General features: G+C 29.6%; 8 protein-coding genes and 1 pseudogene across 8 annotated transcripts; all 9 read left to right on the top strand.

Moving 5' to 3' along the window:
- The first annotated feature begins 153 nt into the window (after positions 1-153).
- Pop1 (POP1 ribonuclease P/MRP subunit) lies at positions 154-3,203 on the top strand. Its single transcript, XM_072002682.1, has 3 exons — positions 154-567; positions 690-2,021; positions 2,103-3,203. Exons 1-3 carry the CDS (start codon positions 444-446, stop codon positions 3,149-3,151), a joined length of 2,505 nt encoding a protein of 834 aa, XP_071858783.1. The 5' UTR covers positions 154-443; the 3' UTR covers positions 3,152-3,203.
- A 150-nt stretch (positions 3,204-3,353) lies between these two features.
- LOC139986939 (carbonyl reductase [NADPH] 1-like) lies at positions 3,354-4,677 on the top strand. Its single transcript, XM_072002686.1, has 4 exons — positions 3,354-3,515; positions 3,615-3,875; positions 3,961-4,199; positions 4,281-4,677. Exons 1-4 carry the CDS (start codon positions 3,498-3,500, stop codon positions 4,612-4,614), a joined length of 852 nt encoding a protein of 283 aa, XP_071858787.1. The 5' UTR covers positions 3,354-3,497; the 3' UTR covers positions 4,615-4,677.
- A 174-nt stretch (positions 4,678-4,851) lies between these two features.
- LOC139986937 (ribonucleases P/MRP protein subunit POP1-like) lies at positions 4,852-6,772 on the top strand. The gene is made up of 2 exons (XM_072002683.1): positions 4,852-5,590; positions 5,672-6,772. The coding sequence occupies exons 1-2, from the start codon at positions 4,942-4,944 to the stop codon at positions 6,718-6,720; spliced, it is 1,698 nt and encodes a 565-aa protein (XP_071858784.1). The 5' UTR covers positions 4,852-4,941; the 3' UTR covers positions 6,721-6,772.
- Positions 6,773-6,923: 151 nt separating this feature from the next.
- Positions 6,924-8,243, top strand: LOC139986935 (carbonyl reductase [NADPH] 1-like). The gene is made up of 4 exons (XM_072002681.1): positions 6,924-7,084; positions 7,184-7,444; positions 7,527-7,765; positions 7,847-8,243. Exons 1-4 carry the CDS (start codon positions 7,067-7,069, stop codon positions 8,178-8,180), a joined length of 852 nt encoding a protein of 283 aa, XP_071858782.1. The 5' UTR covers positions 6,924-7,066; the 3' UTR covers positions 8,181-8,243.
- Positions 8,244-8,416: 173 nt separating this feature from the next.
- LOC139986924 (ribonucleases P/MRP protein subunit POP1-like) lies at positions 8,417-10,471 on the top strand (annotated as a pseudogene).
- Positions 10,472-10,540: 69 nt separating this feature from the next.
- On the top strand, positions 10,541-11,812 carry LOC139986929 (carbonyl reductase [NADPH] 1-like). The gene is made up of 4 exons (XM_072002675.1): positions 10,541-10,650; positions 10,750-11,010; positions 11,096-11,334; positions 11,416-11,812. The coding sequence occupies exons 1-4, from the start codon at positions 10,633-10,635 to the stop codon at positions 11,747-11,749; spliced, it is 852 nt and encodes a 283-aa protein (XP_071858776.1). The 5' UTR covers positions 10,541-10,632; the 3' UTR covers positions 11,750-11,812.
- A 174-nt stretch (positions 11,813-11,986) lies between these two features.
- Positions 11,987-14,040, top strand: LOC139986920 (ribonucleases P/MRP protein subunit POP1-like). The gene is made up of 2 exons (XM_072002667.1): positions 11,987-12,725; positions 12,807-14,040. Exons 1-2 carry the CDS (start codon positions 12,077-12,079, stop codon positions 13,853-13,855), a joined length of 1,698 nt encoding a protein of 565 aa, XP_071858768.1. The 5' UTR covers positions 11,987-12,076; the 3' UTR covers positions 13,856-14,040.
- Positions 14,041-14,109: 69 nt separating this feature from the next.
- Positions 14,110-15,381, top strand: LOC139986934 (carbonyl reductase [NADPH] 1-like). The gene is made up of 4 exons (XM_072002679.1): positions 14,110-14,219; positions 14,319-14,579; positions 14,665-14,903; positions 14,985-15,381. Exons 1-4 carry the CDS (start codon positions 14,202-14,204, stop codon positions 15,316-15,318), a joined length of 852 nt encoding a protein of 283 aa, XP_071858780.1. The 5' UTR covers positions 14,110-14,201; the 3' UTR covers positions 15,319-15,381.
- A 174-nt stretch (positions 15,382-15,555) lies between these two features.
- Positions 15,556-17,609, top strand: LOC139986922 (ribonucleases P/MRP protein subunit POP1-like). Its single transcript, XM_072002669.1, has 2 exons — positions 15,556-16,294; positions 16,376-17,609. Exons 1-2 carry the CDS (start codon positions 15,646-15,648, stop codon positions 17,422-17,424), a joined length of 1,698 nt encoding a protein of 565 aa, XP_071858770.1. The 5' UTR covers positions 15,556-15,645; the 3' UTR covers positions 17,425-17,609.
- Positions 17,610-17,648: the final 39 nt, after the last annotated feature.

Raw genomic sequence — 17,648 nt, 5'->3', positions numbered from 1 at the left:
CTTATTGGTTAGCGAACATTCCAAATGTAACAGGGTTAACGCGTGTTGCGTACACGCTTTGATAAATAATTATTTCGATTTCGTTTTCCTTAAGTCCAATTCCTATTGACCTCGAAGAATGCCCCCTATAGGCACAGGATTAAAATACTTTCGGCTAATTCAAGCTCCGTCGGCGTTTCTGTGTTCAAGTTGAAGTATTTTTAACTATGCTTTAAATGGATACTACACGTGTATCTGAATATTAAAGTGGTGTCAAGCAATGTACAATAAATCACAATTCGTATATTTCAAAACTATTTTTGTCCGATGACTACATGTGCTTGTCACTAGGATATTTATAGTTCTATAACCTATAATATTCTTCTATTGTTCTACTATTCATAAATATAAGTATAGCAGGTTATTTTGGTGTAAACAAAAATTTAAACACTCGTATATAAGAGATGGCGGGAATAGAACAATTCGATGAATTCTTGGGTGGATCGCAACGATTGCCACATGAAGTCCACATTATGAAACTTGTTTCTGCGAGAGCTAGCGAAATTGCTGCAATGACATATTCCATAGGTATGTTAAACGATACATGAATCTACTCTAATAAATTTAAATTTCCTTACCAACATGTAAATATATATTAAATAGATTGTGAAAAATGATATCTAAATCATAATTTATTATTGCATTTACAGAAAATCCTCAACAAACGAAACTTGTATTTCAAAAACTGCCGGTATATATGCGCAGGCGTGTCATGTCCCATAATGCTAAGCGTTTACCCCGCCGATTACAGGAGGCACATTTAAATCAAATGACTAAATCCGGATTGCCGCCAAAAATTAAAAGACAGTCGCGTAGATATCGCAGACGATCTCGTAATTTACTTGCTGAATATAAACGAAGACAACAAAATAAAATTTGGTTGGAAACTCATATTTGGCATGCAAAACGCTTTCATATGATAGAGAAATGGGGCTACAGAATCGCAAGTTATGCGAATGATAAATGTTTCAAGGCTAATTATCGTGCGGTGGCAAAACACTGCTTGATGCAAGATATTTCATACTATACATGTATCGAAATTAATGGTCTTCAGAAAATTTTGAAAGAAACTTTAAAGAGCCATTGCAATCCGCTTGAATTAACATTTGCTGCACAAATTTTTATAACAGGCACACGAGAAGGAACTGTAATGTTTTTTAAAAAGAATGGCTATCCTCAATTTCCAATCGGTCACGTACATTTTTTGTGGAAACCAAGTCAATCTGATTTAAGAACCATATGGATTTGGGTACATCCATCTTTCCTCGATGATTTCCTCACGGAAATTATATCTAGTTTTGAATTTCGCTTGAGCGACGAACATTCTACTTCTATGAGTGATCAAAATATGAGATCTTGCTTATACATTAATGAAAAGAATTGTAAAATGAGTATTCATAAGAATACTTTTAATCGATTTCGTTTTTATGGACCATTGACAACTAGTGTTTTAACAAGTGCTCTACAGTTGCCGAATTTCGATAAAATACTTAATTCGAAATTGGATACCATGCAATTAGATCATAATCAAATGGATTATGAGGAAGATGAAAATTCTGATAAATTATGGTATATGGAGTATTATGATAATCAAGAAAATATTGAGTCTTTGAAAATTCAAGAACAATTATGGCAAATGTTAAAAACATTACGATCACCTAGTCAGTTGCCACCAAATATTGTTTTTGGTTTTACTGTCTTGGATCCAAGATTCCATTTACCAGATAAAAGAACTAGACCTCAAAGAGAAACACAGACAATTGAAATGGTGTCAGTACCTCCTACAAATGCAAACTCTAGTCCACTTTGGGAACAGAAAATGAGAGAGAAAGTCAGTAAGACATGTGCAACAACAAGTGCAATTAATAAACTAAGAAGTCAATGCTTAGTACCTGGTCTAGGTAATGACAAATATTTTAATGAAAAAATCATGGCAAAGATACCAGTATTGTTGATTCAAAAACCTGGTATCGGTAAAACAGGTAATTTTTATTAATAACAATTACATCGGAAAACTTTCTTATCAATAAAGATAATCAAGATTGATAAATATGTTATTTTAGGGTTAGGTTCTGGAGTAGATGTTATTCTTCCATCTAATTGGGGAATGCCATTCTGGCTTGCTTGTATATTTCGTTGTGTAAGAGTTGGTGCACTTAGAGAATCAAAATCTATACTATTTGAATGTGAGAATATGCAATCCCCAGATATTAATGATCCAGATACACCTGCATATACAAGAGAAGCATTAAGTACCAAATTGGAGCTAAAAGAAAAGTATTTTCATTATCCACCAAATAGGCGCGTGAACTTCGTTAAATTCGGAATTTCTAGTCCTTTTTTCTGTGAATGGAAAATCTTAATGAGAGAATGGACAGATACAGAAGATTTTTTTGTATTAAGAAATCGTAAATTATTAAATTTCTTGCAAAAATGCTTAGTTCAAGAAGATAATACAAGAAGATATAATACATCAAATAATCATGTATCAAGTCTTACTCTGCAAAGTGCATTTGAAGACAGAAATTGTTTAATTCGCGTTAAAATAGATATTATGAAAAAAGGATGTCCTAAAAGATTTGCAATAATATGTATGCCAACTAATGAAGACATAGAAAAGTTTAAGAACGATAGAAATTGGTCAGGTCCTGTGGAAAAATTAAATGTTGATCCAAATGAAAGTATTCGTAAAATATCGCGAAAGAATCATTTAGCTCTTTTAAAACGGCTAAAGAAACAAAGAATACGTCATAAAAAAACACTAATTAATAAATTGAGTAAAATGTTAAATAAAGATTTTCAAAGTTTTAGTTATGAAAATAAATTAAAGAATTTGTTAGAAATAAGTCGTGAAGCCATATGCAAACAATCTCAAAAAACGTCGCAGTTGTATCTTCCAGATTGTGTTAAAGTACGAAATTCTTGTGATAGAGAGATTATGGGCTATATTACAATGGGTGATTTCTGTTTTACAAAAGCAAAAGGTATAGGTTTAGGATATGCAACATTAAATTCATTAATTGAGCTGATCAATAAAAAACATCCCTTTGTTCTTGTTAGAAATATTCAGACAAGACAATATAGAATTGCTAGACTACAAGTAGTAACTTAACAGTAGCTATCCTGTAGTATTATTTATAATAAATTGTTATTTAATATTGTAACATGTAAGTGAACTCTGTTAAATACCGTACTATTTAAAATACCTTTTTGTAACATATATGATATGTGGTAGTTGAATTATTTACAATGGAAAGAAAAAGAGAAAATTGATAAATAAATCTAATCATTATATCGAATTCGTTATCGATTGCCAAGATTTTTCACAACTATATAATGTGTGATGATTTGCTATAGTACATTCAATCCAGTGTAACGTATTATTATCAAAGTATTACGGTTAACCTCCTCGAATTACTATTTTGCTCATATAGGAAAATTGGTTTAAAATACCCAATATGACACGTGTAGCTGTCGTAAGTATAAATTATATATTCTAAAAACTTTGTATAGTTTTATTGCTTAAACTACCGTAACGGTCACATCATACATATCTTAATAAATCGAATGTTTAGGTAACCGGTGGGAATAAAGGCATTGGATTTGCTATTGTAAAACAACTTTGCAAACAATTTGATGGGGTTGTTTATTTAACAGCTCGCGATGTTATTCGAGGACAGAACGCTATTAAAGAACTTGAAAAAGAAGGTTTAAACCCAAAATTTCATCAACTTGATATTACTGATGAAGATAGTATTTCTACTTTTCATGATTATTTAGAAAGAACATATGATGGATTGGATGTATTAGTTAACAATGCTGGTATTGCATTTAAGGTAATTAAAACTATATTTATTTATTTCTTTTTTTTTTTTTTTTTTTCGAAAAAGATATTCTCTAAAAATTTTTTTAATTATACAGAGATTTATTAAAGTACCTTTTTATCTGCAAGCTAAAGAGACATTAAGAGTAAACTATTTTGGCTTAAGAAAGGTATGCAGCAAACTTTATCCATTATTGAAACCACATGCACGTGTAGTACATGTGTCAAGTTCTCATGGTCATTTATCAAAGCTTCCTGATGAAGAATTAAAGAGAATATTATCAAATCCAAATCTTAAGGAGGAAGAATTAGACGATATTATGTATGATTTTATCGAGTATGTTGAATTACAAAAATATACTAATTTACAATCTACTTTGTTTCATGGAATGTATTCTAAATTTAATTATATTTTTAGAGCTGCAAGGGTAGACAGACACTTAATGAAAGGATGGGCACATTCTGCCTATGTTACAAGCAAAATTGGAGTATCTACTTTAGCTAGAATTCATCAAACAATGTTTAATTCGGATACTAGAAAGGATCTCGTAGTGAATGCTGTGCATCCTGGCTTTGTAGACACAGATCTGACTAGTCATAAAGGTAATATGACGCCTGATGAAGGTGCCGAGGCCCCTGTATATGCTGCATTATTACCAGCAAATACAGACATAAAGGGTAAATATATCTGGTATGACAAATCATTAATGGAATGGTCAGAGTATGAATTTATATATGACAATACGAGTTAATTTGGATGAATAATGTAAAACGATATACTATATATACATATACTTACTATATTATCTTTAAATGTATTAATCTTATGTGTGATTAACAGTTTTTTTTTTCTTTTTATATGATATACACATGGTAATAAATAATTTGAAAATATTATTACAAACAGAAACTATTTTTTTTTTTTTAATGTTACATATATACTCAATTTATATATACTTGTGGATTCAAAGTTTGTATGTTCATTGTACACAATTGTTGGCTTTAATAGCAAACAATAAATCAGTAGTATTTTTATATCTAGTTTTGAATTTCGCTTGAGCGACGAACATTCTACTTCTATGAGTGATCAAAATATGAGATCTTGCTTATACATTAATGAAAAGAATTGTAAAATGAGTATTCATAAGAATACTTTTAATCGATTTCGTTTTTATGGACCATTGACAACTAGTGTTTTAACAAGTGCTCTACAGTTGCCGAATTTCGATAAAATACTTAATTCGAAATTGGATACCATGCAATTAGATCATAATCAAATGGATTATGAGGAAGATGAAAATTCTGATAAATTATGGTATATGGAGTATTATGATAATCAAGAAAATATTGAGTCTTTGAAAATTCAAGAACAATTATGGCAAATGTTAAAAACATTACGATCACCTAGTCAGTTGCCACCAAATATTGTTTTTGGTTTTACTGTCTTGGATCCAAGATTCCATTTACCAGATAAAAGAACTAGACCTCAAAGAGAAACACAGACAATTGAAATGGTGTCAGTACCTCCTACAAATGCAAACTCTAGTCCACTTTGGGAACAGAAAATGAGAGAGAAAGTCAGTAAGACATGTGCAACAACAAGTGCAATTAATAAACTAAGAAGTCAACGCTTAGTACCTGGTCTAGATAATGACAAATATTTTAATGAAAAAATCATGGCAAAGATACCAGTATTGTTGATTCAAAAACCTGGTATCGGTAAAACAGGTAATTTTTATTAATAACAATTACATCGGAAAACTTTCTTATCAATAAAGATAATCAAGATTGATAAATATGTTATTTTAGGGTTAGGTTCTGGAGTAGATGTTATTCTTCCATCTAATTGGGGAATGCCATTCTGGCTTGCTTGTATATTTCGTTGTGTAAGAGTTGGTGCACTTAGAGAATCAAAATCTATACTATTTGAATGTGAGAATATGCAATCCCCAGATATTAATGATCCAGATACACCTGCATATACAAGAGAAGCATTAAGTACCAAATTGGAGCTAAAAGAAAAGTATTTTCATTATCCACCAAATAGGCGCGTGAACTTCGTTAAATTCGGAATTTCTAGTCCTTTTTTCTGTGAATGGAAAATCTTAATGAGAGAATGGACAGATACAGAAGATTTTTTTGTATTAAGAAATCGTAAATTATTAAATTTCTTGCAAAAATGCTTAGTTCAAGAAGATAATACAAGAAGATATAATACATCAAATAATCATGTATCAAGTCTTACTCTGCAAAGTGCATTTGAAGACAGAAATTGTTTAATTCGCGTTAAAATAGATATTATGAAAAAAGGATGTCCTAAAAGATTTGCAATAATATGTATGCCAACTAATGAAGACATAGAAAAGTTTAAGAACGATAGAAATTGGTCAGGTCCTGTGGAAAAATTAAATGTTGATCCAAATGAAAGTACTCGTAAAATATCGCGAAAGAATCATTTAGCTCTTTTAAAACGGCTAAAGAAACAAAGAATACGTCATAAAAAAACACTAATTAATAAATTGAGTAAAATGTTAAATAAAGATTTTCAAAGTTTTAGTTATGAAAATAAATTAAAGAATTTGTTAGAAATAAGTCGTGAAGCCATATGCAAACAATCTCAAAAAACGTCGCAGTTGTATCTTCCAGATTGTGTTAAAGTACGAAATTCTTGTGATAGAGAGATTATGGGCTATATTACAATGGGTGATTTCTGTTTTACAAAAGCAAAAGGTATAGGTTTAGGATATGCAACATTAAATTCATTAATTGAGCTGATCAATAAAAAACATCCCTTTGTTCTTGTTAGAAATATTCAGACAAGACAATATAGAATTGCTAGACTACAAGTAGTAACTTAACAGTAGCTATCCTGTAGTATTATTTATAATAAATTGTTATTTAATATTGTAACATGTAAGTGAACTCTGTTAAATACCGTACTATTTAAAATACCTTTTTGTAACATATATGATATGTGGTAGTTGAATTATTTACAATGGAAAGAAAAAGAGAAAATTGATAAATAAATCTAATCATTATATCGAATTCGTTATCGATTGCCAAGATTTTTCACAACTATATAATGTGTGATGATTTGCTATAGTACATTCAATCCAGTGTAACGTATTATTATCAAAGTATTACGGTTAACCTCCTCGAATTACTATTTTGCTCATATAGGAAAATTGGTTTAAAATACCCAATATGACACGTGTAGCTGTCGTAAGTATAAATTATATATTCTAAAAACTTTGTATAGTTTTATTGCTTAAACTACCGTAACGGTCACATCATACATATCTTAATAAATCGAATGTTTAGGTAACCGGTGGGAATAAAGGCATTGGATTTGCTATTGTAAAACAACTTTGCAAACAATTTGATGGGGTTGTTTATTTAACAGCTCGCGATGTTATTCGAGGACAGAACGCTATTAAAGAACTTGAAAAAGAAGGTTTAAACCCAAAATTTCATCAACTTGATATTACTGATGAAGATAGTATTTCTACTTTTCATGATTATTTAGAAAGAACATATGATGGATTGGATGTATTAGTTAACAATGCTGGTATTGCATTTAAGGTAATTAAAACTATATTTATTTATTTCTTTTTTTTTTTTTTTTCGAAAAAGATATTCTCTAAAAATTTTTTTAATTATACAGAGATTTATTAAAGTACCTTTTTATCTGCAAGCTAAAGAGACATTAAGAGTAAACTATTTTGGCTTAAGAAAGGTATGCAGCAAACTTTATCCATTATTGAAACCACATGCACGTGTAGTACATGTGTCAAGTTCTCATGGTCATTTATCAAAGCTTCCTGATGAAGAATTAAAGAGAATATTATCAAATCCAAATCTTAAGGAGGAAGAATTAGACGATATTATGTATGATTTTATCGAGTATGTTGAATTACAAAAATATACTAATTTACAATCTACTTTGTTTCATGGAATGTATTCTAAATTTAATTATATTTTTAGAGCTGCAAGGGTAGACAGACACTTAATGAAAGGATGGGCACATTCTGCCTATGTTACAAGCAAAATTGGAGTATCTACTTTAGCTAGAATTCATCAAACAATGTTTAATTCGGATACTAGAAAGGATCTCGTAGTGAATGCTGTGCATCCTGGCTTTGTAGACACAGATCTGACTAGTCATAAAGGTAATATGACGCCTGATGAAGGTGCCGAGGCCCCTGTATATGCTGCATTATTACCAGCAAATACAGACATAAAGGGTAAATATATCTGGTATGACAAATCATTAATGGAATGGTCAGAGTATGAATTTATATATGACAATACGAGTTAATTTGGATGAATAATGTAAAACGATATACTATATATACATATACTTACTATATTATCTTTAAATGTATTAATCTTATGTGTGATTAACAGTTTTTTTTTTCTTTTTATATGATATACACATGGTAATAAATAATTTGAAAATATTATTACAAACAGAAACTATTTTTTTTTTTTTAATGTTACATATATACTCAATTTATATATACTTGTGGATTCAAAGTTTGTATGTTCATTGTACACAATTGTTGGCTTTAATAGCAAACAATAAATCAGTAGTATTTTTATATCTAGTTTTGAATTTCGCTTGAGCGACGAACATTCTACTTCTATGAGTGATCAAAATATGAGATCTTGCTTATACATTAATGAAAAGAATTGTAAAATGAGTATTCATAAGAATACTTTTAATCGATTTCGTTTTTATGGACCATTGACAACTAGTGTTTTAACAAGTGCTCTACAGTTGCCGAATTTCGATAAAATACTTAATTCGAAATTGGATACCATGCAATTAGATCATAATCAAATGGATTATGAGGAAGATGAAAATTCTGATAAATTATGGTATATGGAGTATTATGATAATCAAGAAAATATTGAGTCTTTGAAAATTCAAGAACAATTATGGCAAATGTTAAAAACATTACGATCACCTAGTCAGTTGCCACCAAATATTGTTTTTGGTTTTACTGTCTTGGATCCAAGATTCCATTTACCAGATAAAAGAACTAGACCTCAAAGAGAAACACAGACAATTGAAATGGTGTCAGTACCTCCTACAAATGCAAACTCTAGTCCACTTTGGGAACAGAAAATGAGAGAGAAAGTCAGTAAGACATGTGCAACAACAAGTGCAATTAATAAACTAAGAAGTCAACGCTTAGTACCTGGTCTAGATAATGACAAATATTTTAATGAAAAAATCATGGCAAAGATACCAGTATTGTTGATTCAAAAACCTGGTATCGGTAAAACAGGTAATTTTTATTAATAACAATTACATCGGAAAACTTTCTTATCAATAAAGATAATCAAGATTGATAAATATGTTATTTTAGGGTTAGGTTCTGGAGTAGATGTTATTCTTCCATCTAATTGGGGAATGCCATTCTGGCTTGCTTGTATATTTCGTTGTGTAAGAGTTGGTGCACTTAGAGAATCAAAATCTATACTATTTGAATGTGAGAATATGCAATCCCCAGATATTAATGATCCAGATACACCTGCATATACAAGAGAAGCATTAAGTACCAAATTGGAGCTAAAAGAAAAGTATTTTCATTATCCACCAAATAGGCGCGTGAACTTCGTTAAATTCGGAATTTCTAGTCCTTTTTTCTGTGAATGGAAAATCTTAATGAGAGAATGGACAGATACAGAAGATTTTTTTGTATTAAGAAATCGTAAATTATTAAATTTCTTGCAAAAATGCTTAGTTCAAGAAGATAATACAAGAAGATATAATACATCAAATAATCATGTATCAAGTGTTACTCTGTAAAGTGCATTTGAAGACAGAAATTGTTTAATTCGCGTTAAAATAGATATTATGAAAAAAGGATGTCCTAAAAGATTTGCAATAATATGTATGCCAACTAATGAAGACATAGAAAAGTTTAAGAACGATAGAAATTGGTCAGGTCCTGTGGAAAAATTAAATGTTGATCCAAATGAAAGTACTCGTAAAATATCGCGAAAGAATCATTTAGCTCTTTTAAAACGGCTAAAGAAACAAAGAATACGTCATAAAAAAACACTAATTAATAAATTGAGTAAAATGTTAAATAAAGATTTTCAAAGTTTTAGTTATGAAAATAAATTAAAGAATTTGTTAGAAATAAGTCGTGAAGCCATATGCAAACAATCTCAAAAAACGTCGCAGTTGTATCTTCCAGATTGTGTTAAAGTACGAAATTCTTGTGATAGAGAGATTATGGGCTATATTACAATGGGTGATTTCTGTTTTACAAAAGCAAAAGGTATAGGTTTAGGATATGCAACATTAAATTCATTAATTGAGCTGATCAATAAAAAACATCCCTTTGTTCTTGTTAGAAATATTCAGACAAGACAATATAGAATTGCTAGACTACAAGTAGTAACTTAACAGTAGCTATCCTGTAGTATTATTTATAATAAATTGTTATTTAATATTGTAACATGTAAGTGAACTCTGTTAAATACCGTACTATTTAAAATACCTTTTTGTAACATATATGATATCTGGTAGTTGAATTATTTACAATGGAAAGAAAAAGAGAAAATTGATAAATAAATCTAATCATTATATCGAATTCGTTATCGATTGCCAAGATTTTTCACAACTATATAATGTGTGATGATTTGCTATAGTACATTCAATCCAGTGTAACGTATTATTATCAAAGTATTACGGTTAACCTCCTCGAATTACTATTTTGCTCATATAGGAAAATTGGTTTAAAATACCCAATATGACACGTGTAGCTGTCGTAAGTATAAATTATATATTCTAAAAACTTTGTATAGTTTTATTGCTTAAACTACCGTAACGGTCACATCATACATATCTTAATAAATCGAATGTTTAGGTAACCGGTGGGAATAAAGGCATTGGATTTGCTATTGTAAAACAACTTTGCAAACAATTTGATGGGGTTGTTTATTTAACAGCTCGCGATGTTATTCGAGGACAGAACGCTATTAAAGAACTTGAAAAAGAAGGTTTAAACCCAAAATTTCATCAACTTGATATTACTGATGAAGATAGTATTTCTACTTTTCATGATTATTTAGAAAGAACATATGATGGATTGGATGTATTAGTTAACAATGCTGGTATTGCATTTAAGGTAATTAAAACTATATTTATTTATTTCTTTTTTTTCTTTTTTTTTTCGAAAAAGATATTCTCTAAAAATTTTTTTAATTATACAGAGATTTATTAAAGTACCTTTTTATCTGCAAGCTAAAGAGACATTAAGAGTAAACTATTTTGGCTTAAGAAAGGTATGCAGCAAACTTTATCCATTATTGAAACCACATGCACGTGTAGTACATGTGTCAAGTTCTCATGGTCATTTATCAAAGCTTCCTGATGAAGAATTAAAGAGAATATTATCAAATCCAAATCTTAAGGAGGAAGAATTAGACGATATTATGTATGATTTTATCGAGTATGTTGAATTACAAAAATATACTAATTTACAATCTACTTTGTTTCATGGAATGTATTCTAAATTTAATTATATTTTTAGAGCTGCAAGGGTAGACAGACACTTAATGAAAGGATGGGCACATTCTGCCTATGTTACAAGCAAAATTGGAGTATCTACTTTAGCTAGAATTCATCAAACAATGTTTAATTCGGATACTAGAAAGGATCTCGTAGTGAATGCTGTGCATCCTGGCTTTGTAGACACAGATCTGACTAGTCATAAAGGTAATATGACGCCTGATGAAGGTGCCGAGGCCCCTGTATATGCTGCATTATTACCAGCAAATACAGACATAAAGGGTAAATATATCTGGTATGACAAATCATTAATGGAATGGTCAGAGTATGAATTTATATATGACAATACGAGTTAATTTGGATGAATAATGTAAAACGATATACTATATATACATATACTTACTATATTATCTTTAAATGTATTAATCTTATGTGTGATTAACAGTTTTTTTTTTCTTTTTATATGATATACACATGGTAATAAATAATTTGAAAATATTATTACAAACAGAAACTATTTTTTTTTTTTTAATGTTACATATATACTCAATTTATATATACTTGTGGATTCAAAGTTTGTATGTTCATTGTACACAATTGTTGGCTTTAATAGCAAACAATAAATCAGTAGTATTTTTATATCTAGTTTTGAATTTCGCTTGAGCGACGAACATTCTACTTCTATGAGTGATCAAAATATGAGATCTTGCTTATACATTAATGAAAAGAATTGTAAAATGAGTATTCATAAGAATACTTTTAATCGATTTCGTTTTTATGGACCATTGACAACTAGTGTTTTAACAAGTGCTCTACAGTTGCCGAATTTCGATAAAATACTTAATTCGAAATTGGATACCATGCAATTAGATCATAATCAAATGGATTATGAGGAAGATGAAAATTCTGATAAATTATGGTATATGGAGTATTATGATAATCAAGAAAATATTGAGTCTTTGAAAATTCAAGAACAATTATGGCAAATGTTAAAAACATTACGATCACCTAGTCAGTTGCCACCAAATATTGTTTTTGGTTTTACTGTCTTGGATCCAAGATTCCATTTACCAGATAAAAGAACTAGACCTCAAAGAGAAACACAGACAATTGAAATGGTGTCAGTACCTCCTACAAATGCAAACTCTAGTCCACTTTGGGAACAGAAAATGAGAGAGAAAGTCAGTAAGACATGTGCAACAACAAGTGCAATTAATAAACTAAGAAGTCAACGCTTAGTACCTGGTCTAGATAATGACAAATATTTTAATGAAAAAATCATGGCAAAGATACCAGTATTGTTGATTCAAAAACCTGGTATCGGTAAAACAGGTAATTTTTATTAATAACAATTACATCGGAAAACTTTCTTATCAATAAAGATAATCAAGATTGATAAATATGTTATTTTAGGGTTAGGTTCTGGAGTAGATGTTATTCTTCCATCTAATTGGGGAATGCCATTCTGGCTTGCTTGTATATTTCGTTGTGTAAGAGTTGGTGCACTTAGAGAATCAAAATCTATACTATTTGAATGTGAGAATATGCAATCCCCAGATATTAATGATCCAGATACACCTGCATATACAAGAGAAGCATTAAGTACCAAATTGGAGCTAAAAGAAAAGTATTTTCATTATCCACCAAATAGGCGCGTGAACTTCGTTAAATTCGGAATTTCTAGTCCTTTTTTCTGTGAATGGAAAATCTTAATGAGAGAATGGACAGATACAGAAGATTTTTTTGTATTAAGAAATCGTAAATTATTAAATTTCTTGCAAAAATGCTTAGTTCAAGAAGATAATACAAGAAGATATAATACATCAAATAATCATGTATCAAGTCTTACTCTGCAAAGTGCATTTGAAGACAGAAATTGTTTAATTCGCGTTAAAATAGATATTATGAAAAAAGGATGTCCTAAAAGATTTGCAATAATATGTATGCCAACTAATGAAGACATAGAAAAGTTTAAGAACGATAGAAATTGGTCAGGTCCTGTGGAAAAATTAAATGTTGATCCAAATGAAAGTACTCGTAAAATATCGCGAAAGAATCATTTAGCTCTTTTAAAACGGCTAAAGAAACAAAGAATACGTCATAAAAAAACACTAATTAATAAATTGAGTAAAATGTTAAATAAAGATTTTCAAAGTTTTAGTTATGAAAATAAATTAAAGAATTTGTTAGAAATAAGTCGTGAAGCCATATGCAAACAATCTCAAAAAACGTCGCAGTTGTATCTTCCAGATTGTGTTAAAGTACGAAATTCTTGTGATAGAGAGATTATGGGCTATATTACAATGGGTGATTTCTGTTTTACAAAAGCAAAAGGTATAGGTTTAGGATATGCAACATTAAATTCATTAATTGAGCTGATCAATAAAAAACATCCCTTTGTTCTTGTTAGAAATATTCAGACAAGACAATATAGAATTGCTAGACTACAAGTAGTAACTTAACAGTAGCTATCCTGTAGTATTATTTATAATAAATTGTTATTTAATATTGTAACATGTAAGTGAACTCTGTTAAATACCGTACTATTTAAAATACCTTTTTGTAACATATATGATATCTGGTAGTTGAATTATTTACAATGGAAAGAAAAAGAGAAAATTGATAAATAAATCTAATCATTATATCGAATTCGTTATCGATTGCCAAGATTTTTCACAACTATATAATGTGTGATGATTTGCTATAGTACATTCAATCCAGTGTAACGTATTATTATCAAAGTATTACGGTTAACCTCCTCGAATTACTATTTTGCTCATATAGGAAAATTGGTTTAAAATACCCAATATGACACGTGTAGCTGTCGTAAGTATAAATTATATATTCTAAAAACTTTGTATAGTTTTATTGCTTAAACTACCGTAACGGTCACATCATACATATCTTAATAAATCGAATGTTTAGGTAACCGGTGGGAATAAAGGCATTGGATTTGCTATTGTAAAACAACTTTGCAAACAATTTGATGGGGTTGTTTATTTAACAGCTCGCGATGTTATTCGAGGACAGAACGCTATTAAAGAACTTGAAAAAGAAGGTTTAAACCCAAAATTTCATCAACTTGATATTACTGATGAAGATAGTATTTCTACTTTTCATGATTATTTAGAAAGAACATATGATGGATTGGATGTATTAGTTAACAATGCTGGTATTGCATTTAAGGTAATTAAAACTATATTTATTTATTTCTTTTTTTTCTTTTTTTTTTCGAAAAAGATATTCTCTAAAAATTTTTTTAATTATACAGAGATTTATTAAAGTACCTTTTTATCTGCAAGCTAAAGAGACATTAAGAGTAAACTATTTTGGCTTAAGAAAGGTATGCAGCAAACTTTATCCATTATTGAAACCACATGCACGTGTAGTACATGTGTCAAGTTCTCATGGTCATTTATCAAAGCTTCCTGATGAAGAATTAAAGAGAATATTATCAAATCCAAATCTTAAGGAGGAAGAATTAGACGATATTATGTATGATTTTATCGAGTATGTTGAATTACAAAAATATACTAATTTACAATCTACTTTGTTTCATGGAATGTATTCTAAATTTAATTATATTTTTAGAGCTGCAAGGGTAGACAGACACTTAATGAAAGGATGGGCACATTCTGCCTATGTTACAAGCAAAATTGGAGTATCTACTTTAGCTAGAATTCATCAAACAATGTTTAATTCGGATACTAGAAAGGATCTCGTAGTGAATGCTGTGCATCCTGGCTTTGTAGACACAGATCTGACTAGTCATAAAGGTAATATGACGCCTGATGAAGGTGCCGAGGCCCCTGTATATGCTGCATTATTACCAGCAAATACAGACATAAAGGGTAAATATATCTGGTATGACAAATCATTAATGGAATGGTCAGAGTATGAATTTATATATGACAATACGAGTTAATTTGGATGAATAATGTAAAACGATATACTATATATACATATACTTACTATATTATCTTTAAATGTATTAATCTTATGTGTGATTAACAGTTTTTTTTTTCTTTTTATATGATATACACATGGTAATAAATAATTTGAAAATATTATTACAAACAGAAACTATTTTTTTTTTTTTAATGTTACATATATACTCAATTTATATATACTTGTGGATTCAAAGTTTGTATGTTCATTGTACACAATTGTTGGCTTTAATAGCAAACAATAAATCAGTAGTATTTTTATATCTAGTTTTGAATTTCGCTTGAGCGACGAACATTCTACTTCTATGAGTGATCAAAATATGAGATCTTGCTTATACATTAATGAAAAGAATTGTAAAATGAGTATTCATAAGAATACTTTTAATCGATTTCGTTTTTATGGACCATTGACAACTAGTGTTTTAACAAGTGCTCTACAGTTGCCGAATTTCGATAAAATACTTAATTCGAAATTGGATACCATGCAATTAGATCATAATCAAATGGATTATGAGGAAGATGAAAATTCTGATAAATTATGGTATATGGAGTATTATGATAATCAAGAAAATATTGAGTCTTTGAAAATTCAAGAACAATTATGGCAAATGTTAAAAACATTACGATCACCTAGTCAGTTGCCACCAAATATTGTTTTTGGTTTTACTGTCTTGGATCCAAGATTCCATTTACCAGATAAAAGAACTAGACCTCAAAGAGAAACACAGACAATTGAAATGGTGTCAGTACCTCCTACAAATGCAAACTCTAGTCCACTTTGGGAACAGAAAATGAGAGAGAAAGTCAGTAAGACATGTGCAACAACAAGTGCAATTAATAAACTAAGAAGTCAACGCTTAGTACCTGGTCTAGATAATGACAAATATTTTAATGAAAAAATCATGGCAAAGATACCAGTATTGTTGATTCAAAAACCTGGTATCGGTAAAACAGGTAATTTTTATTAATAACAATTACATCGGAAAACTTTCTTATCAATAAAGATAATCAAGATTGATAAATATGTTATTTTAGGGTTAGGTTCTGGAGTAGATGTTATTCTTCCATCTAATTGGGGAATGCCATTCTGGCTTGCTTGTATATTTCGTTGTGTAAGAGTTGGTGCACTTAGAGAATCAAAATCTATACTATTTGAATGTGAGAATATGCAATCCCCAGATATTAATGATCCAGATACACCTGCATATACAAGAGAAGCATTAAGTACCAAATTGGAGCTAAAAGAAAAGTATTTTCATTATCCACCAAATAGGCGCGTGAACTTCGTTAAATTCGGAATTTCTAGTCCTTTTTTCTGTGAATGGAAAATCTTAATGAGAGAATGGACAGATACAGAAGATTTTTTTGTATTAAGAAATCGTAAATTATTAAATTTCTTGCAAAAATGCTTAGTTCAAGAAGATAATACAAGAAGATATAATACATCAAATAATCATGTATCAAGTCTTACTCTGCAAAGTGCATTTGAAGACAGAAATTGTTTAATTCGCGTTAAAATAGATATTATGAAAAAAGGATGTCCTAAAAGATTTGCAATAATATGTATGCCAACTAATGAAGACATAGAAAAGTTTAAGAACGATAGAAATTGGTCAGGTCCTGTGGAAAAATTAAATGTTGATCCAAATGAAAGTACTCGTAAAATATCGCGAAAGAATCCTTTAGCTCTTTTAAAACGGCTAAAGAAACAAAGAATACGTCATAAAAAAACACTAATTAATAAATTGAGTAAAATGTTAAATAAAGATTTTCAAAGTTTTAGTTATGAAAATAAATTAAAGAATTTGTTAGAAATAAGTCGTGAAGCCATATGCAAACAATCTCAAAAAACGTCGCAGTTGTATCTTCCAGATTGTGTTAAAGTACGAAATTCTTGTGATAGAGAGATTATGGGCTATATTACAATGGGTGATTTCTGTTTTACAAAAGCAAAAGGTATAGGTTTAGGATATGCAACATTAAATTCATTAATTGAGCTGATCAATAAAAAACATCCCTTTGTTCTTGTTAGAAATATTCAGACAAGACAATATAGAATTGCTAGACTACAAGTAGTAACTTAACAGTAGCTATCCTGTAGTATTATTTATAATAAATTGTTATTTAATATTGTAACATGTAAGTGAACTCTGTTAAATACCGTACTATTTAAAATACCTTTTTGTAACATATATGATATCTGGTAGTTGAATTATTTACAATGGAAAGAAAAAGAGAAAATTGATAAATAAATCTAATCATTATATCGAATTCGTTATCGATTGCCAAGATTTTTCACAACTATATA

Source organism: Bombus fervidus, chromosome 4, assembly GCF_041682495.2.
Source record: "Bombus fervidus isolate BK054 chromosome 4, iyBomFerv1, whole genome shotgun sequence".
In the NCBI taxonomy this organism is placed as follows: Eukaryota; Metazoa; Arthropoda; class Insecta; order Hymenoptera; family Apidae; genus Bombus; species Bombus fervidus.
This window is presented reverse-complemented; position numbering and strand designations above follow the sequence as displayed.